We start from the raw sequence: 22595 nt of genomic DNA on the forward strand, positions 1-22595 counted from the left end.
ATAACATTAGTGTTTTCATCTCTGCAATTAAAAGTCACTGATGACTCAAGAGAAAATAACATCGAGATAAATTTTACTTTATCTCTATTTTTAAGCTTTTGTTCTTTCTAGAAAATAAATTCTCAGGGGTTAAATCCAGAACATAACATATACATATTTGCCTTCACGGAGAATTTTCTACATACAACACAGCTACCACCTCAATGCGAGACAGTAAAGACAATTAAGTATTTTTTTTAAAAATATGTCTGTATATTCTCAATGCTTAATACTTTAAATGAGTAAAGTATTGTAAGTGGATAGATAAATTTACAGGTGTAAATCTCATTTAGGAATGACAGGTGCTTAGCCATTTCAATTTCAGTAATATATTTCCAATGAAATTCTGCAAGCCTATTTAAAGTCTATTACAGCTGCTGACATCAATCTGCCAGGTATTAAGAGTGCTAATCTCCACTGAAGATTTTCACCTACAAATTTAGCTACTGTTATATTTGAATTAAATACTCTGTGTTTCCCTGTATAGGCAACTACAGACATAAGACATTAGAAGTGGATGGGCAATCGAGCAGAATTGTCACGGAGCAGCTAATGCTAGTTTTGCCTGAATAAGGAATGAAGTTCTGACTCCCATCAGATTCTAGTCCTCTCCTCAGGGTTGTAGTCCTGATTTCCACTCTTTCCACTAAAAATCTCACTTCTTCCCTACTGAATACCACATATTCCTACTGTAGCTACTCATAGAGAATGAACACACAGGAAAACCCTCTTAATTTAAGGTATCATATTTTAAATGTACACCCATGCACTCATGTATACGGATGCATACACAAGCACATGTCCATACAAAAGGACAGACAATAAAATTTTAATTAGATGTATCTATTAAGACTCCCCAGAGATCAAATGAGTGTCCCTTCCTCCCCCCAGACAAATGACAACTTCTGAAGTTGCAAATAATAGGTGGTAGTCAGACAGGTGTCAGGTATGTATGCTCATCCTGAAAAACTACTTATAGGTTCCAAAAAAAATCGTGCTAACTCTGCAGAAAAAAAATGCCTCTTATCCTGAACTGACATAGCAATCATATCCATATTTACATGTTAATTACGTGTATTGTTAACTTGTTTAATTTATCGCAATACAATGTACCCTCAATAATTATCAGCCAAAAGGGTTTGTGTCAATTTATAGTAAGAGAGATTTGAAACCTTTAAGAAGTATTTCAGTTTGAGAAAAAATATAAATCTTGGATGTAGTTTGAATTTAGTTGGCAACTTTTCCACCTAGAGTAAATCTGAAGGCTCAAAAATAAATATTCAAGAGCATTAATTTGTTTCTAGATGTGTGCGTGCAAGTAAAACAGCAGCCATAATGTGGAAATTTGAGTCACATTTTGCAACTAATTGGAAGCAGATTAGAATTCTGCCTCAGGGGAACATTGTCAAACTAGAAGCTGGAGCAAATGAAGAAAGAGGTGAAAGCATCGTGAAGAGCTGACAGATTTACAGTGCTCAAGGCAATAAACGGGTACTAGATGAAAATGAATGTGCTTCACTGTACTGCATGCAGTTTTCAGTCATATCTCAGCAATAAGAGCATACAGCCATGAAACAATTCTTTTCAGAGAGATGGCGAAGGAAAGAGTAAGAACGAACAAAACACCATTCAGGTGGTGTGCAAAAAACCTGTAAATCATACAGTGGCTCAAGTTGTCACAAGAATAATAAAATTGGTCAAAGTAGGTCCTGTTCTGCAACCTGGACTCATCTCAAGTAAGGGATTACAGAGACATAACACAAGGAACTACTTACTTGAGTTGAAATAGGACAGTAAGCCCTTGCCCAGTGTGAGTAAGAGTCAAAGCATTAAGTTCTTAGGAAAAAAAAACCCACACAGATTTTACATTTTTAAAGCTAAGAAAAACACAGAACCCTGCAGACAGATAAATCAGAGGCAGAAGGGGAAAAGCCTTTTTAGGGGGTGATTAGGAAAGGTTGGAGATCATAAAATGAAAATAAAGTGCAGAGGCTAATGTACCAATGCTGTAATGTAATGGGAACAGCTGCTAGCTTTCTCCTTCAGTGCTTGGCATCCATTGCAGTATCACAGGAAAGACTGTTAAAAGACCTGGACATGAAATGTAAATAAAACTATTAGCCAAAACTCAGTTGCTGTATTTGTAAAACAGTAGCAGCTCTTTTTTCTTGTGTATGTACGTAAATGTGTGTCTCTGTGTATATATGCATATATATATATACACGCACACACCTCCAGCATATATGTGAATATTTATACTGATATATGTACACACACATGTTTGCATAACCCTCTCCTAAAACAGCAACCAGTAACACTATTACATAATATTGCACCTTATTGTTGGCTGAAGTGGACAAGAACATCAATTTACGTTCTCAGTAAAACTGGGTGTGGAGCAACAACCTTCATTGCTCTCAAAATGCAGCAGTGTTTCTCCTTCAAACTCCAGAACTCCAGTGCAATACAATATATAGTGCCCAACATTAAACCCAGAGCAAAAATTAACCATCAAACTTTATGTCAAATATGGTCATTGTATCCATAAATACTCCTGGAATATTATATCTTTGTAGCCAGTGCAAGCTAATTAAACAAATATCTCAACATTTACTAAATCAGATATAAAACTCCTACCAACAAAACAAAGTTGAAGTAACGTGGTCCATTTCTAATTGTATTTGCTTCTAACTATTACCTTTTTTTGAAGAGATACAGATCTAATTTCATTTCCCTCCTTCAGAAAGAAAGAATTGGCAAGAACATGAAACCCTGAAACATGCAAATACTGCCATTACTTCACTGCTACAAGCCTATAATAAAGCACAGATTTGATAGTACTATCCGTGTAGTGTGGCGAACCACACTCAAATAAACAGTTCTCCATGAAGAATGAAAACCCAAAGACCAAACCCTTCCAATTCAAACATTATTGTTGCTTTTAACATAAGCCATCCACAGAAATCAGCCAAGGAGGTGACAGGAAATCCAAAAATAATTTGGTTTGGCCCTGTGCACTATGAGAAAGTAGATTACAGTTTGCTTTTCACTCTTCTTACTGGTTGAGGGAAGTGGTGAAAACTATGAAAGCTATGCTTACGTAACAAGTAGCTATGGTACCCACAGACCTGTTTCTACCAGAGTTCAGCACAGCATCACTGAAATTCATCAATAAAAGTGGCATTTGAATAGCATGAACTTGTGTTGCAGGGGGGATGGGCTTAACAAAACTCCTGAATTAATTCAATGGGTAATGCAAATGACAAAATGTGTGCAAAATCAAACTGTCTAGTGAACACAGTTAAAGAGGCCAGATGTGCCTCCAAATTTCCTGGGAAACACGGCCTAAACTTGGCTCTTTCTTTCATCAGAATGAAGAAAGCAAGCTCTCAGAGTTTACGAAAGTGTGACCAATTGGAGCTTAGTCTTCTGTTGCTAATTGAACCATGGAAAAAAAAAAAGCCAGTTTCTGAGGGCAAACTACAAACATACACTTTTTATATTCCACTGCCACATGATAAAAAACAGAATCGAGCTGACTGGTAGAAATTTGACTGGCAATCAAAGACCAACCTATTATTTCAAACTGTTATGGGAAAGCAATAAAATTGCTACCAGGTCTCCTCATGTTACTCTTCAATAAAAAGAAGCCATCGGGGAAATAAGAGGAAAAGAAAACATATCAAAACCTCTAAAGTTTCTTTAAGTAAAAATACACTTCTGTGGTGTTATGCCATCTGCTTCTTGGTTAACATGACAACTCAACAACTAGAATGCTAGTGTTTTGAAAACACCAAGTAACCACAATCAATAGATTTTAGTTTGCTCTTTTGACTGCAAAAACTGCATTCACATGCCACTATTGGCATATGCTTCAAACATCCTCATGAGGTCATTTTCCTTCCAGTGTTATTTGGTGGAGTTTCTCTGGAAACAAAAACCTCAGCCAAGCTGCATTTGTGAACATAAGTAAGATTTAGGCTAGGAAGCATAAGAAGCTGTGAGAAGATAAGGGAACCAAATGTTTAGTATTTTTTTTCTGAAGATTGGTTGACAATTTACCATAAAGGACATACAACTGAATGTAGCACATTTTCACTTCAGAATTAGAGAAACAAAGAGCTTCACATTGAACTCCTAATAGGCATTGCAGGTAGAACCTAGAGAAGTTGATTCTTTCACCTCGAGATTTAGCAGAATTTGTCATCTTACTGTGAAAGCAGACATATTTTAGATCTCTGTAACTAAATGCAACTTTCTTATTTGCAGTGTTGGCGTAAGATTTCTGAAAGTTTAATCAATGCCATAGTGACCCTAGAGCTGGAAAACCTATCTATACAGACATGACTCCTAATTCATTGCATGAAACTTGCCCTGAACGCTCACTTGAACTGTTTAATCAACCAGTGTTATACATATATAAGCATATATATTATGAAAGCATACATGTACATGGGGTGTCAGAGCAAGTTACCTATTCCGCTTCCTTGACGTTCCTCTCAGCTTTTTCAGAAAAGAAAAAAATAAATTACAAAGGACCCGCCTGTCAGTCAAGTCGCTCTGAATAGTTTTACAACCTTTCATTCAAATGTAAAGGCTTTGTTCCAATTGCCAAGAACATTTTGTAAGAGTTAAAGGAGAAAGTACAACAGAGTGCTTACTGAAATCCTACAGCACAACCAAAAGTCATTCTCTGACCTTCCTCTTTCCCCAAATGGCTACTCACTGCCTTTAGTAAATTGCGGCATTAAATGAAGAACATAACAATAATTTAAATCATGATTTAAAATCTCATTTAAGAAAACCCCTCAAATCCCCCTATCACAACTGGCAATTATATTTATTAAAATGATCACATTTCAAACACATTTTTAAGCAAATCTAAAAATTATATATTGTGTTACTGCTCACTTTGGTGAAAGGCTGCACTGAAAAAGAGCTGCCCCGGCCAGAAATAATGGTACAATGAGAGAAAAAGACAAAGGTTTACGAAACAGAAAATATACAGATATATCTATGAACTTTTCTGTTTTTTAGAAAGGTATTTACTTTTTGCAATTACGACATCATCAGAAATTTTCATGAAAGACTGTTTTGCTGTCTTTCACCTAACAGGAAATGTTATGTACTGGACCACTTTTTCTTTAATATACATATGTATTCTGTAATTGTTAAGAAATAAAAAAAAAAAAACTCCTTGATATGCAACACATTTTAAAAACTGCTAGTTTTTAGTAAAAAATATGGCCAGCTCTTCAGCTGAAGCCAATCCACAAAGCCTATCTGAGGACTCCATCAAGACGTATTTCTGGTGTAAAAAATGAAGCATAGTTAAGAAGTCAGAGAATCTCCAGCCAATTCAGGGAACATCGCAATATATCACCACGTGCATTAGAACATCATATAGGTACAATATAAAGCTGGTAGGTTAAGAATACTATAAAAATAATAACCTGGTTGTTGGATCATTTGTACAAAGTATCTCAGGTCAGGCCACAGTAGACTGCGAAACTTGGTTACATTCAGCAATTCCAACGGTATACCATGGAACAAATCTGGAACATGTCACTCAAAAAGTGAATTCTGTATTTGAGAAATACAGACCATGTGGTAATAACACAAAACTGCCTAAAGTGGTGCAGAAGAAATTTAACCTTTTTCAAGAGTGGGTGACAGAAATCCAAAATATATGTATGTCCTTATCCAAAAATGGAAGTAAAGGTGAAGGATAGCTGAAATGTTAGTACTTCTGCAATGATACACCCGATGATGCTTGTAAAATAGGCTCAATATCACTGGTATCAATTAGAGTGTAAGATGTGAAGAAACACAGGGGTTTTTTTTATTCTTTTAGAAATGCAAATCGCATGGATAACACAGGGCACATAAAGGGGAACCTGCATTCAACGCGCAAAGGATGTGTCCAGTTAACAGAAAGCAGACCCCAGGCTCTCCCACTAATGTCAGTACTATGGAGATAACCCATTTCTTACACAGTGGAGAAAAAAAAGGCACAGGGCTTAGCACGCAAAAAAAGCCTTGCAGATTTCAGATTTGTGATTTACACTGTTGTCGATAAAATAGCTTTCCAATTATGAAGGAATGCATTCTGTGTTAATGATCACAACCAGGGGTCCAAGCTTTACTCTTTTGTCAGAACTACAGCAGATCCTCCCCGCAGCTCCACCATTAACATGTCTGTTTCCTGTCAGACCACTCAGAGATAATGTCATTTATCTCAGGGCGGCACAAGACCAGTCATTAGCTTCAGTAAAAGACCTCAAACAAAGGCCGGATGGCGTTTTATCCAGGGCTCATAGGCTGCAGCCAAGAATCTCATTGCCTAACAGTTTAGAACAACTTATCTTTAAAAGAGTGATTTTCTCCCTATCAACAATTCTAGAACACTTCTCTGAACAGCAGTAAAGTCTGCATGGAAAAATTTAGTCAATGGTTTTATCATATGCAATTAGGTGTCTGATAAGAGTTTGCTAAAGTTATCCTTTGAGATGCTACGGTGGGTTTTTTTGGTTGTTGTTGTTGTGGGAGGGGGACTGTGGGGGTTTTTCCCCCTAGGTTTTACTTCTTAAGGAAAGACTGAGTAAATCAGGTCCTACCTCAATAGTAAGATCTTTGAAGAACTGATCCTTATTGTGTTTGTCTGCAGGAGGTGATTCACTATTATAAATTCTTCAATGACTGAGCTTCTGGAAATCTCTTTAAATGAAAGTGGAACTGGCTAACTGTATGTACGAACACGTGTTTTCACAGTCTCTCCTGTATTATTGCATTTCAGAAAACTTCTATAAAGTGCCAGGTGAACTTTTTAAAATAATGATAATAATAATTAAAAAAAGAAAGAGAGTCAGAAAAATACGAGCAAATCTCAGCTTTTCAATTCCTGGGCTTATGCTGAAAACTAGAAACAGATGGTACTTTCCATGTTAGTTGAATCTGGTTATTGAACACCTCTATGGTTACGGGAGATTTTGCTTAGCACTTTTAACATACATTTCATTTATTGGACTATAAAATGCTACTTTGGAAAAACAAGTCTTTATATAGCTATAATTAAAACAGTCTTTCAGGAAAGCCCTCTAACATGGAGAGCACGGTTAACCTCATGACATCTGGACAATCAATCCTTTCCTCTTTACTGGGTATTTATGAAGTTATTAAAATTGTAAAATTACTAATGCCCAATGTGAAATATTTTTCCAGTAGTTCTGAATATGGTTATCAGCTTCCCTACTTTGTTTGATAGATGTTAGTTGTTCTAGACCAGCCTCCATTGTGCTACACTAACTCTTGCTTTGCACAGGAATTCAATAGAAGATCTGGTCATACATATTGGCAGAGGTCAGCAGGTTCACACGGAAAGCTTTCCTCGGCCAAAGGGCAACACCTCTTCACCCAGCTCAAAAAGCATCGTCACACTACTAGACAGCACTACAGAACTTTAAGAACCCTGAGCTGTGCTTATTGTTAGACACCCATACTTATCAATGTTTTTAACAGCTAAATCCCTTATGTAGCTTTCAAAACAGTTTGCTGTCAAACAACAATAGACTTTGTTCTTTAATTACAGCAAGTGACCTCCCTGCCCTTTTATTTCACAGTGAATAAACTACACACAAGGCCGGCAAGAAAAGTACATGAAGTAGCATATCTCCATAACATCGTTAATCAAAGCATGTACTTAAATGATTTACATCAATAGGTAAAATTCACCCAGAGATTCCTGATGGTGTACAAAACTCTTGAAAATCCTAATGCTAAAACACAACAAACAAAGTGAAGATAAAATAAATAACACTAGCAACACGTTAATTTGCTAAAGACAACCTTCAAATGTGAAATGCAGTCTTAATGAGAAGCACTAAGCTAAAAAAAAAAAAAAGAGAAAAAAATCCATCCTGGTGTGTCACTAGAATGATACATTTAGAACTGTAATGAAACTCTTCTGATTACAGCTTTGTGTCTTCTGCATTATTTTCATGTAAACATACTGATTTTCACGTACCAAATAAAGTTTTCCCATATCTCAGAGTAAATTATGACTGAATGAATTCCAAAATCTCCTCACAATGCACACAAAGCAAATTTTGTAGCGATTCTGAAAACTTTTCAATGTAACAGCTGTTAAAAATGCAAAAAAAAAAAAAAAACTTAGCTGGAACAGATGAAGACTTCATGCTGACAAACAGTCAGTAACTGTGCTAAAAACAGTATGGATGAGAAATGGAAAATGGAGACAGGTTTTAACACCAAAAATCTTAGGAGTGGTTAGCCTACCTGTCAAAACTACTTATTCAGACATGTCACTGGTGGCTTAGCCACAAAATGGACTGCACAAATATAGCTCAAACATCTTAAAATTTCAGCACACTTTGACTTTATCCACATATTAGGGGAGTGGCGACTTTTACAACATACTTGCGGTTTCTGCATAAAAGAGCCAGCAGAACACAGTCATTGATTTAATTAGGCTTCATAAGATCCAATTTATCATGTTTTACATGACTCTCTGCAGCAAGGAAACGTAATAAATGGACTAAAAATAGAATTGAAGCATGCCGTGAAAGCTAAACAGTGACTACAACTCCTGGGAATCTGCTCCAAGCTTTTCACAAATAGTAAACAAATGCAGTATTATATTCCACACTACATATAAAAACATGTAGATTTTGAATCAGCAGTCATGAACTCATTTGATTCTAAAAGGAAACTTCCAAATTCATGTGGCATGTCTTGCACAACAGTAAGATAACTGAACATTGATTTCAACGTATTCAGGCTGAAAATTATGTATTTATCTACAGATACAAGTTGCTTTATGCAAGTATGGCATACATGTTTCTAGCACATAAACAGTCAAAGCAATAACACTTCAGCAATCTAAAACCTGTAAAGAATTTTTTTCCAATGGCGACTAATCATTTAGGGAGGGTGGGAAAAAAGCAGAAAAACAAACATAAAACACTCGAATGTTGCTAATATTTCCAATGGCTGGGATTAAAGTATCAACCATTATCAGCAACAAGCTACATTATTATTATTATTAGTAGTAGTATTAGCATTAGTATTGTTATTAGTAGGAACATTCTTGGCTAAGAAAAACGCTAAGGGACGTTACTTGAGATAGCAAGCAAGCCCACCATTGTGGCAGACAATGGCCAAGGCTGCACGAGTGTGATGTGCAGAGCCTGTTAAAGTCGCTGTGTGCCAGCAGCAGCGGCTGCTGCTGGAAATGCAAGCTCCAGACCTCCTCCTGGAGCGACATCTACAACACACAGAGTATGCCACTGGCGCTGAACTCCTCCATACGTGTTTGCTCTGCATTTGCATGCCGTCCCATTTACATTGCACATAAGATTGCTCGTACGTATATAGATTCTTCATACAATTTCCTGTGTGACTAGAGAGTTGAAAGAACACAACAACGGGAGAAACCACACCACCCTCTAATCTCTGTTGCCATGGCAGCAGCCTTTGAGATACTGAAATGTTCAGATTGCCAGCTAAACAAAATTGTTGAATGTGAACATTTGGCTGAGAGATTAAAAGGCTAAGGGGGTTGCAAAAGGGCAGTACCTCCCACATTCCAGGCAGCCACTGAATCCAATCAAATGGCTCTGACTCTTTAACCACAGCCATTGTGAAGACCGGATTAGGGCAATTTATCTAGATAGTTAAAACAGATTAGAGAACTGCAATTTGAAGACTATTGGCAACAGAAGTAAATGCCTACTGTGCTAAGTTAATAAAGAGACCATGAGATTTTTGGACACCTTTCTGCTGTGAACAGCACTTTTCATAAATCAAAATGCAAACATATACACATGAATTACACAGCAATCTGGTTTTCTCATCTGCATTTAGACAAGGTCATAAGGCTCATTCAAATTCATCCGTAGATATGCTATCTTAAAAGTAATAATATGCATACAATATGGAATTTAATTTGCTTTGAACAGAATCCCTTGGAATTATCTTCCAGTAGTAACAAATATCTGGTATCACAAACACCCAAATCTAATCCAGTCGACTTAGTATTACAAAAACTTCATGACTGAAATACAAAACGCTGGAAGCCAGTCATAAGAAGACATAACTCCCCCTTCCCGGAGACCTCCAGCCCTCTCAGACGCTTTGCAGACCATGCAGTTAACACCGACCAACCCGAAAGTTTCCCCCTTGCTGAACATTCACTCGGGGAAGTTATAAAAGCAGGTAATTTAGGACCAGCAGCTGACAATACAATCACAATCTAACACCCTGAGACTGTTCATTTGGAGGGTGTTGGTTTGCTTTATTTTTCAGGCAGAGCAGGTTCTCTTTGTTTAACAACCTGTAGAATTTGCCACGCTTGTAATCCTGGGCCAACACTCGCCCTCTGGACCCCCAGATGATGGCTTCTGTCCTAGGGACAGAACTCCCACCAACACCAGAACATCCTTGAACCAGCGGCTGACAAAAGACAACAAGGTTTCCCTCCACCTTTCCCGAAGAACAGAGTAGCGGTCATCTATTCATACAGAAAACATCCTTATAATAGAAAGGAGTAAAACCACACACTCCCATCTGATTTCTTTCACACATTTCAACCGCTCAACAAACAAACAAACAGTTCAAATCCAAGAGCCAGGGTGGCTCAGAGAGGAAAACTCCCCCAGACAGGAGACAAATTGCTCCACTCTGTTCCGAAAGCTGTTTTGCACACACGATTCCCAGCACAAGGTACATTTCCCTCCTCCCAGCATCCTCCTTCCAGGAAGACAACAGCACTGCCTGTTTGCTGGCTCCTTCCTCCCAGTCGCTGCCCCAGCTTCTGGGCCCTCTGGGCTGCAGTGCCATGGGAGCCCCCAGCACAATGAGCATCCTGCGTCTCCACGAAGCGCGACGGCGGAGCCCCGCTCTCTGCCCATAGCATCTTTCTTCCCCCAAGCACAACCTCAGCTCTGGGCAGTGGGTCAGAGAAGGGAGAGGGGCACCTTTAGACTTTGGGAGAGGAATGCCTGCTGATGCTCTGGAAGAAATCAGCACATACAAGACCTGCTGTGCCTGGAGCCTGAGCTATGCACCCCCAGCCTGCGAACACATGCCATCCCCACTGGTACTGCTACCCTCTCCTAAAACTGGGCACAGCTCCGTCAGGGCCATCTCTGCGTTTCTCCCTTCTGGGCGAGTGCATTAAAACGAGCACACAAAACAAAAACGTTTTCCAGGGAGAGGAAATCACAAGGAAGAGCAGCACACTGGAAACATGGTATCTTCCGTATAGGGAAGAGGTCTCTGGGTCTTTTTTTTTTGGTAAGGGAAGGAGGAAGGACATACGCATGTCACAAATACACAGCAAAGAGGACAAGGAGCCAGACATACAGTCATGGGACACTCGTGGGACACTTTCAGACATGGGGAAATACAGAAGAGGTGGAGAGGAGCTTTGTCCTACCTTTTCTGTTTTCAATTTCTTGATTCGCCTGTGGCTCTCCTCCTCCTCCTCTTCCTTCTTTACCAAAACAGAGTTCCCCATTAACCCTGAATCCGGGGTGGTTTTGCTCACCTCCCCCACAGCAGAGGATGTGCAGTGGAAAGGGCTGCTGCTTCCACCACTGCTTCCCTTGGCCCCGAAGCCATAAAGGTGCCCAGAGGGAATTTGGCTATTGCCACCCCCACTGCCATTGGGGTGGCCCTGCTGCAGGTCATGCTGCTTGTCCTTCCTGGATTTTCCTGCATCCTTATCCCGTTTGGAGCCTCTGCTGCCCGGGGCTTTACCTGGTTTCTCCTCTTTGTTTTTCCCACAAGAGGCAACGGTGGTGGTGGTGCTGGTGTTGTTATTATTGCCGTTTGGGTTACTGCTCACACTTTGACCCAGTGCTGAATTCATGCCAGTTGCCTCTCCAGGGCGCCCTTGGACTTCCTGCCTTTTGCCAGCACTGCTGATCTCAGGAATCCCATACAAGGCAGCAGAAGGCAGAGATTTATTAGCATCCTTAGAAGTTTTACTCCTTTTCACTTTTGATTTGCTAGTCTCTTTGTGAGAGGAATTCCCCTGGGGAGCAGAGGGCTGAACAGAAGCGAATTTTAGGCCATCAGCTAAGGCTGAGGTAGCATTAGCCCCACTGGAAGCCAGACCCCCGCAATCCTTGGAGCTGGTGTTGCTGCTGCTGGTGGTATTAGAATTATTCATCTCAAATTTCTGTCTGTCCTTCTCTAAATCGGCGTCCAAATCGATTATTAAATTCCCAACACCGATTTCCCAATCATCGCCACTGTCATAAGTGTCAACTGCATTTGGATCCACACCTTTTCCTGCAGTGGAAGTGTTCAATGACATCCTGAAGATAAGATCTCTAGAGTAAAAATCCGATGAACTTTCCTTTGGAGATGTGGGGACATTCGTTTATCTCCGTTGGGCTCTCTCTTAAGTTCAACTCTTCTTGTCTTCCTCCCCTAGGTGTGTCTAGGCTCACAACCTGCAGTCCACATCCACGTTGTCCTGTGAGGAGGGAAATAGTCAAGTATTTCTTGTCTGGGTGTTACCACAATACAACGTCACTCAATAAAGAGGGGGCAAGGTAAGGGGGAGCAAAACCATTCACCATTGCCACGTTCTTGAATTTGTTAAGCCAGAGGCAGTGGCTGTGGTGTTTTTGTAATGAGCATTTTTAATCTAGTTGTATAGCAACATCCACAAAGCCACGTCCATAAAAAAGAAGAAAAGGCAAGAAAAAAAAAAAAAGAAGAAAAAAATTGAAGAAAAAAAATTATCTACATTATTTAAATCCACAAAGTTCAGGAAATACAGTCATAGAAGTGGTGCCTAGCTGTTGGAGCACATGTTGTAATCTAAGCCCTTGGACCACCACCTAGGCACGAAAAGGAGAAAAGGAAGGACACGGATTCACTCTTCACTGCATTCCATGGATTTTGTGGCTTTAAACCAGATCCTTGAAGTTTTGGGACTCTCCTGTATTATCTTTTACTCCCCCTTCCACTTAATCTCTTGGGGAGGTGGGGGAGGAGAGTGCTAAGGGAAGTGGGAAAGCTCATTTTCCCTACCACAATACACCTTCTGTTAAAAACAACAACCTACAAACTCAAATGTTTACTGGAAAATATTAAAAGTCCGTAGGTCAATTTTTTTTTTTAAGTGAGAAGAAATAAAAATTCTCTTTTCTTAAAAAATAAAATCCTTAAGATAACAGTTCTAAAAGCAGCTCTAATGTATTCCTAGGTCACACAATTGTTAGGTCTGTTAAATATAGTATTACTGACTGTACAGGAAACTGATTAAGACATACACTTTAAGTGATCTGCACCAAGGTGGCCTCAGTGACCGCAAATGAGTGTGTGTTTGACAAAGCTTAGTTAAAACGATTTTTAAAGGGATCTCTCCCTTTTACAGTCGACTGCCGAAATATTCATATATATATATATGCATAATGCTTACCTTTAATCCTTTATCATTTTTAATTAAACCAGCAAATCAAAATGCTGTTCCCACTCGTCTCAGCAACAACTCTGTGCCTCATTTTACTTAAAGAGCAAGTGATCAAGAAGTAGAAAGCAAGTATCATCTCAGCCAGTATAAATCGGTCAATAACATATCTCCCCCTACTTTGGCACACGGATCAGAAGTCCTTTTTTGTTTTTTTGTTTAGGTTTTTTTTCGTCCTTGCTTAAAGAAAAAATAAAAGAAAAAAGAAAAAAAAATGCTGTGCCTCACAACTTTACAAGCTGGGAGGTAATATTTCACATTCAGAAGTGAAGCATCAAGGACCAGATTTTTGTTTGTTTGCTTTTCCTGAATAAGCACCAAGAGGTAAGAATCATCACAGTAATATTAAAAAAAAAAAATTAAAAAAAGAAGAAAAATATATTTAAAAAAAAAAAGGAAAGAAAGAAAGAAAAAAATGTTTCCCCAACTTCACACTCCGTCTTCAGCCCCGGACCTGGGAGCCATCCCGGTCAGTAAGTAATGATCCCACGAAACAAACCTACAGGCGCCCGGGTGTTACAAGACAGAATGTGCTAACATCGGGATAAATTAGTGAAAGGGAGGAAGGAAAAAAAGAAGAAAGGACTGAAAATCTGGGCTGGATTCCGCCTGTTAGTTGGGAAGTGGCATTTTTTTCGCCCGTCCTGACAGATCTGATTTCTTGAAGTAACTTGAGGGGAAACGGGCGGGGGAGGCGGGGGGGAGGGGGAGGGGGGGGGCGAGGAAGAGGAGGAGGAGCGGGAGGGGGGAACCACTGATCTGATAAACCGGTTATCAAAACATTTTGTGGGAGTGGAGGAAGGACTGCGTGCTCTCGAACGAACTAAATTTTCCCAGGGGTGAGATTTTGGGGAGGGGGTGCCTGTCCCCGTCCGTCCCTCCCCCACCAACTTTAGATCAGCGCTTTTTAAAAATAGGAATTAAAAAAAAAAAAAATCAGCAGAGGCACGTATCAGTTTCGAATTGCTGTCTCGGGGGGAAAAAAAAATAATAACAACTTAAAACCCGTGAGCTTGGGCTAGTCAGTCATGCGGTAAGTAATTCAGTAATTAGAGTCCGAGGAGATAAAGCAGACGACCTTTTTGTCAGGACAGATCGCTCCCACCTTATTGTCTCAGCAAACCTCGCCAGTCTACCGTTATCACCCCCTCCCCCTTCCCCTTCCCTATGCCTCCCTCCCCAAGTCAGACGGTCTCGGAGCTTTAGCTTAGTATTTTTAATTAGCCGGCGATGGGAAGCTAAAAGCCGTAATGAATTGCCGGCGGCGGGAGGGCGGGGGGAGGGGGAGGTGCGGCGGCTCCCGCCGCCCGCGTCACGTGACGCCGGCGGGCTCCATTGGCCGGCGCGGCGCGGGGCCGGAGCGCGGTCGGGGCCGCCCCTCACACACCCGGCGGGGCGGGCCGCGCCCTGCCCCGGCCCCGCCCCGCGCCGCGCCGCCGGCCCCGCCGCCGCGGCTGCAGCCCCGCCGTGCCCCCCAGCAACGCCTCGCCGAGACCCCGCCGCCTCCCCGGGGGGCGCATTTACCTCAGGGCTTTCCCTCCCCTGCGCCTCAGGGCCGGCAGAAGGAGACGGCGGTGGAAACGGCCGAGGCATCAGCCGCCGACGGACTTTCCCACCCCCACCCGCCGGTGCAGCCTCGCGTTTCTGGTGTCTCGGTGTGACAAGCGAGGTGCCTCCCGGTCTGTCGGTGCCCCATGGTTCCTGCTAACGAGGGCCGTGCTCTCGGGGCCGGGGGGGCGGGGAAGCAATGCAGATTTGGCTGCAATGGTGTCACTTTTATTTCCCCCCACCCCCCCGCCCTAGGTTAGTTAAAACCCAAAAAAGGCACTGTGCTTTAACGCCCCCCAAGTGCACCGTCAAGTATGATTTGTGTGGCCACAGTGCTTTCACCCTCTTACTTCCCTCAAATAACTCACCCTGTTTGTGGGATTGTTTTGGGTTTCTTTTCCTCCTTTAAAAATCCCCAAGAACCCTAGTTATCTCAACTCCCAAAACTCTTTAACACTCCCGTTTGCAGAGAAAAAAAAAAAAAAATCCCCTCTAAGTGCTACAGACACACCACGCAACCGTACTTACGGTCTGTATTGGATCGAGTTGACCTTTTCCTTCTAACTGCATTGAGTGTGTTTTTGTTGCAGCCGCTTTTTATTTTAGGAAAAAAAATTCTAATGTCTTCAACAGATTTATTGTGTTTGGAGGAAGAGAGCACCAGATATCATGAACCTTCCTTTCCTTTCTTTCTAGAAACAAAATTAAAACAACGACCGAAAAAAAAATTAAAAAAAAAAAAAAAAGGAAACCAAAATAAAATAAAAACAAAAACGGGGCAGAGGAGGCAAACCCGGCATGTGTGTCTGTCCCCTCACAGGCTGACACACAGGCACAGGGGACAGGGGCGCTGCCCCCACGGCAGCAGCCGAGGCGGGGGAGTGGGAGCCTCGCTCCGCGCGGTACCTGAGAGGGACTTTTCTTTGTTCGCGATGCCCTTTCCCTGCCGGCCAATCAGCGTCCAGCTTTTATGAAACCGGGCCCTGCGATTGGCCCTCGCTCCTCCTGCCTGCCGGCGAGGGCGAGAGACACAAACACGCACCCGCTCGCACCCCCGGCGCCCGCTCGCACTCGCGCCTTGTACCCCGCACACACCAGCGGCGCCTTCTGCACCCCCGGAAACAGGCTGCACTCCCAAAAGCACACACGGCACTCTCGCACACACACACGGCACCCCGCACGCACGCCCTGCACCCTCACAGACCCCAGCCCCCACACAGAAATTGTACGCTCATACTGCGCACACGCACGGAGCCCCTCGCTCTGCAGCCCGCAGTCTACACCGAGCCTCCTTGCTGCAGCCAGATACCAATCGTGTTTCCCATTTCAATTATCCTACATAACATTTAAGGCTTAGGGAGAGGAAAAGAAATGAGAGGGGGAAAAAAAAAAGAAGAAGAGAGAGGGGGAGGAGGGGAAAAAAATAGAAAACCAAGGTGGAGTGTAGCTTTGCCAAGACTCACACGTCGGGAGGAAGACTCCCTCATTTCGTTTTAATTTAATTTCAGGGCAGTTTTCGAAGCCATGATGAATGATTTTTCTGTGCCGGTTTCAAAGAGGCAATTTAGAATCTTAGTCATAATTTTTAAATGCCCCCTCATTCAAAATTATAACAGCTTGAAGCCAGCGAGAGAGGGTTGCTGATACACATGTGCGATTATTTTCGTGCTTAGTGGAGGAGAAAAGCAAACAGTGTCTGGAGGAAGGGGCAGGGGGGAGGTTCAGGGTAGGGCAGCACCCCCACCTCTGCTTGGGGGTCACCAAGGCTCTGCTCCGCTCTCGGATCAACTCTCCTTGTATTCACTTTTTCAACTCCTTGTGTATTTTATTACATGTTCATTTTTACAATATGGCTTAAGTTAGACAGGTCGACTTTTATTCTTTCTTCCTTTCTTCCTTTTTTTTTTTTTTTTCCTCTTTTTCGGAAGGAAGGGGAGCAGAAAATAACCCTTTTGTTTCCAGACTGCTGATTTACTGCCGCACGCACTGAAGTGTGAATGCCAGCGACCCTATAACTACCACGTGAACATCCTTTCACAGGAATTAGTAACACAAATCTTCCCTATCGGGCTTTGTGTAGCTCGAAAATATCCCCCTTAATCATTCCTTTTGTTTACGTTGGGAGCCATTATGCTACACTACTGCGTTAAATTGCGTTTAACCCTTCGCGGACGGCGGGGTGGGGGCGAGGGCCGCTGCCCACGGCCATGGGGGGGTCGGAGACTGGGGGGCACTGGCCCCGCAGACACCCTGTTTCTTTTAATACCTTTAAGCACGATCTCCTTTTTTTTTTCATTTTTTTTTCTTTTTTCTTTTTTTTTATTTTCTTCCCTCTCTTTGAGTTCCTCCCCCTCCCCCTTCCTTTTCCCCTTGATCTCGCTGGGACTGATCTCCCTGTGAAAATCGATACGGGATGTTTTTCTTGCCAAACGTACGCATCGCCCAAGTCAAAATTTCCGGCAAGAAGTCAAAGCGTGGCATTTACGATGTCCTGCACACCCATGACAGGGTGACAAAATACCTCTTTGGATTCCGTCCAGCTGAGCAAATCACGCGCGTCAGCGTACCCACGTTGCAGGCTTCCCATCAAAGGAGCGATTAGTGGAGAGGCACCAGAGGACCAAACCCCCCTCAGACCCGGCTTTGCTGCGGGGGCTTTGCGGAAGGTGAAACAAGACTAGCGGGGGTAAAAACCGCCCGTGGCGTGGCACCCGACAGCGCTATGGCCACCGGGGCACCGTGACCAGGAGTCCCGGAGAAAAGGCTCCCGGCAGGTCCTGTGAGCCCCTCACGCCGCGGGCATTGGGGTCACCAATATTCCCTGCCTTGGGAGGCCTTGAGGCTGCCCGGTCTGAGGCTGCTCCGTTTCTCCTGTGTAAAAATACTTCCCCTTCAGGGGCTGATAATGAAGGGTTTATTAGCACGGATATGTTCATTGTCAAGGAGGCCCTTGATCACAATAAATGTTTAAGCCATTACAAAGGCGGGGGGGGGAGGGGAAGGAAGCTTAAAAAAATTTAAAAAAAAGTCCTGACGTGTGTAGCACAAACAAGAAATGCTGAGCTGTGGACAGTGAACACATCCCTGCCCTCCCGCCCAGGCGCTGGGACAAGGCAGGGGTAATCGCAAGGAGGGCCTGGGAGCGGCCACTTCCCAGAGGAGACGGCTGGAGACACCGCCACCCACCCCCAGGGACGGGACACTTGCGCCCAGCATCTGCAATTTGTGGGGGAGTGGGCATGCATAATGTCACAAGGTACTGAAAATCACAGTTTCCCCGGCCTGATGTCACTCACTGGTTAGCAAAATTTTAACATCAGCAACACCAAGCTTTTGATCTACTTAGCCGTGGATCACTACTCCTGTTTCCTTACAGTATGTATTTTTCAGATTTAGGTAATGGCCCTGATTTTTTCAGTATCGACCTCTGTTTAGACATGTTTCACTTCGGGCTGCTTCTCGTCTGCAAAATTACAGTCATTTTCACATTATTATACAGTGAGTAGGAGACGGTTTGTATTTAGCGTTGGGTGGGGGAAGGGGTATTATGGGAAGTGATCTGCTACGGTCAGCACATAATTTCAGCCCAAAGAAAATTGCTTCTGAATAGATGGTCTGTTAACTAGCCAAGGAACAGTCACTAGGAGAGATTGCAAAAATGCCTCTGCTTTATCTGCCTTACACCATCATTTTAATTTCTGAAAGCTACGGTCAGTGGAAGAGCCATTTCTCCAACCACAGAGACCATCTGATGGCTAAAGTATCCTTAAAAACCTCCTTAGGTCACAAATTTCAGAGAGGAGCCTTCCCTCTCGCCCCTGGCTTTTGTGCAGGAGTCTACAGGGAAGGAGCCTGTCCAGCGTACCGCATGGTTACCGAAGCAGGGTTTTATTTATCCATTTCTGTGGCAGAAATTACAGCAAGGCTGCTCACCGGCCCGTGGGTGCATCTGCAGTAGCCGATTCCCATGAGTGGCTGCAAAAGGATCACTTAACTCACATTGTCTTGTCAGGCGGAGAATGTCAGTATTTCAAAAAGCGGCCCGCTGCGTGATTTAGTGGCTTTTCCGCCGTAATTTCTACCTGCTCATCAAATTAAATTGCAACTTTGTATTTCTGCGCATTTTACAAGACAGACAAAAGGCCAATAAACTAGTAATGTTTGTCTAAAACAGGAAATCCGCGTTTAATTGATTCAGCTGCAAACCGCTAATAATACCAAGATATCACCATTTGCCCACCCAGGTCCCTGTCCGGGTTTTATGTGTGTGTGTGTGTTTTGCTGGGAGGGTTGTTTGGTTTTTGTCGGTTTTGGGTGGTTTTTTTTGTTTTAACCTTGCCAGCCACATGCACCGGGCACGCTAGGAGAGCTCACGGTCTCTTTGTTCGGCGGAGGGCCCGCCAGGCCGGCGTCCCTGCCCGCGGGCCGGCGGCAGCCCGCGTGTTCCGTGAGGGGACCGTCCTTCCCGCCCCTCCCGCGGCCGCGGGCCCCGCGCGCTGCCCGCTCCCCCGGGCGCTGAGCGCCCGCCGCCCAATCAGCGCGGCAGAAATCGCTTTCGCGGCCCGCCATTGGCCGGCAACGCGTGGGGCGGGGCGGGGCGGCGGCCGCACGCCTGCCGTGCCCCTGCTCGCGGGCCCTGGGGGAGCGGCCGGGGGAGCGGCGGCACCGCGCGTGAGGGGAGCGGTGCGGGCCCTGCGGCCGGGCCTGCCGCCGCTGACACCGCCGGGGTTAAACCTGCCGGGGTTGAACCTGCCGGACTGAGCCGCAGCAATGCCGCCCAGGCCTACCGCCACTTGCTGCAGAGCCTTAATTGCCTCCCCTCATCAGCCTCTCTCCGCTTCTCCCTTTGTTCCCGTGTTCTGTGTTGCAGGAGCATGGGTACGCGTCCGGGCCTCCAATCTCGGCTTTTTAGACTAGATTAGATTAACAACACATCGTTCTCTTCCTCTGCAACTTTACATCAAAGAGAGGGCAAAAATCCATTTCTCATCAGGACTTATTTGTCAGACTAGTTATGTAAACAATGAGTGGCGTTTCTCTCCTATACAATGTTTTGCACATAAAAAGTTTTCTCATAGCGAGATTTGAAAGCAGCGCACTGGAAATTGTATTGATCCGAAAATCTTGGGTTAGCACATCCTTAGAATCCTCGGAATATCCCACAGTATTATGGACAAACTTTCAATTGGTGTGCACAAACTATTGGCTCTGCAGATTAGTTGTGGGCAATTTATTACAGCGCTGCTGACTGCCAGTGATCCATAGACCAGGGTGTGGGAACTGATGAAACAAAGTACAGAGGAGTCATTATACACTTGGCAGATACTTCTATTAGATACCACTTTTTTTTTTTTTTCCTTTTTGTTTTTTTTTTTCCAGAGGCAATGCTGACGATGTTTCCATCTTCCTTAGAACAGTCCCTAGACTCTTTTACCTTTATCTGCATATTCACAAGGAATCTCAGTTTGATACCTAATCTAGAGGTCAGTGTCTCTGATGTTTCGGCGTACAAATATAGCTTCTATATGGAAACAAAGTGCTGCTACGTTGTTTATTGAAGAGCAACAAAGATGACCTGACAACTAGATTGAATGATTTATGAAAGAGCCTCTGTGTGCGTATGTGTATTTATTTGGGGGTACAGAGAGAGTTAAAAGGAAAACAATATAAAAACTATCCTTCTGAGTGCACAGAGGAAAAAAAGAAAATTACAATAAAAATTAAATAAAACAAGAGAAAATGGGAAAAGAAAATGGAGGAAAAAAAAGGAAAATAAAAGAATAAAAGCAAAGAGGAAGTGAGAAAAGCAACAGTTGAAAATAAATAAGTAAAAATCCCTACAGTGAAATGTGTATAATCATTGAAATAAATACAGAAGGAATAAATGAGGGGGAAATTCGTAAGTCCCATTGCATAGGAAAATTAGGCTGGAAAAAGCACTGAAAATAAATAATATGGGTGATTACTCCATTTTGGCATTAGAGTGGACTGAATGACCCTGTAAGTCTTTTCTTTTTGTAAATTAACAGCTCTCTGAAGTTCTGCTGTACAATTTGAATTACAAACCTTTTACCTAGACACGAGTATAACCTTTAGTTCGTTGTATAGATAGTCAATTTTTAAAGTAATTTAAACAGCATATTTATTTATGTAGTGCTTTGTGTAAACATTCAGATAACGTTAAACACATTTATTTCTTTCATGATGGAGAGTGTGTTCTGGGAAATAAGCAATAAATGTTGAAATCTGTTACAGTCTTGTCATAGCCTCAGCTTAATGTTTCACAGTCGATTATAATTTGTAATAGAAATGATAGATGCAGTTTCAGTATTTTAGTAGGACAGCGTGTCCGTGTTGTAGTCTTGCTAAGGTGAAAAATGTACAAAAGGCTGGGTACCATACTTCACGTTTTCAGAGAAAACAAATGTGCATGGGGAAATGAAACTGAGGCTTAGTGAATAGGATTGTATTGCTTTATTAGAGGAAAGGCTAGGAGTCATGGGCCAGGGAGAGGGAAGATGAGTCTTAAAATGGAATTTGCAGAGGAGTAGCCAGTTAAGCATAAGGAGTCTGCAGCAGAAGCGGGTTTGAGAGGGACTTTCCCAATGTGAAAGGAAAGCAAGAAGCATGATGTTGAATAAGCAGAAGGAATAGGCCAGATATAAGATCAGATAGCCTATACCAGGAGTAAGATAAAGGTGACTAACAGTCAGAACGCGTACTGTCTGGTAAAGTGAGGAATGAGGTTAGGTAAATCATCCTCGGGGGAAGAGTGAGGAAAACATGCTGCTATGTTTTTGACAGAAAGGAGCTCGAAGACAAATGACCCTTGAAAATCCACCCGAGAAGAATCAGAGTCTGTTTGGGTGTAGGTTTAAACCCAGTAGGTTTAAAAACTGCAGAGGTGTGGAAGGAGAAAACCTCTGTTCTGGGGCAAGACAAATGTCGAAGATTTTGATAATCAGGATGAGAAGTGTTTAAACAATCTAAGTATGTTATCTACTGGAGCTGCAAGTGAAGAGAATATAACCCTAAGAACTTCTCCATGTGTACCAGAGCAAGCAACTGTGCCCTCTTGCTTTCCTGACTGTCCTTGTTGCTCTTTTGTTGTTTCATTAGCTGCATTGGGGCTGGAGAGAAACACAAAGAAAGCTTTGTACCCTCAGCAGCACAAGAAGGGACCTGCTCTAAAAGCAGCATGAGGAAACAGGGAGCAAGACAGCAGGAGAGAAGGAGAGGGGCTGATGAGACCAAGAGAAGGAGACAGTAAAGACGACAGACAATGTAAATACAAAAAAGGAAACTTAGTACAGAAGATGGGGAATTGGGGCACTCTGTTCTCAACTGTTTCACAATCATTATGTGACAACTTCTGTAATTTGGCCATCTTGCCTTGAAATAGTAACTAAAGCAAAAAGTGAATCTGATTCCTTTAGCCAAAAGTAACATGCTATGTTTTTAAGTGGGTGATGAAACACAATTGGGTGCGATGTTACTCATTTCA

The 22595-nt window shown here is 42.8% G+C and overlaps 1 protein-coding gene across 4 annotated transcripts in view; it reads right to left on the reverse strand.

The window, feature by feature from the left end:
- Window positions 1-15998, reverse strand: part of ZNF608 (zinc finger protein 608) — an 82487-nt gene extending 66489 nt beyond the window's left edge. For 2 of the 4 annotated variants that reach the window (XM_033084826.2, XM_033084829.1), the window contains exons 1-2: window positions 13496-14225; window positions 11495-12541 (exon numbers count right to left, since the gene is read on the reverse strand). In XM_033084826.2, coding sequence (XP_032940717.1) covers window positions 11495-12379 — 885 coding nt within the window. In that variant the 5' untranslated portion in view covers window positions 12380-12541; window positions 13496-14225. Of the gene's footprint in view, window positions 1-11494; window positions 12542-13495; window positions 14226-15067; window positions 15253-15619 lie in introns of those variants that run through there. The other 2 variants (XM_033084827.2, XM_033084828.2) reach the window with 2 other exon arrangements.
- Window positions 15999-22595: the final 6597 nt, after the last annotated feature.

Source organism: Catharus ustulatus, chromosome Z (assembly GCF_009819885.2).
Source record: "Catharus ustulatus isolate bCatUst1 chromosome Z, bCatUst1.pri.v2, whole genome shotgun sequence".
NCBI lineage: Eukaryota > Metazoa > Chordata > Aves > Passeriformes > Turdidae > Catharus > Catharus ustulatus.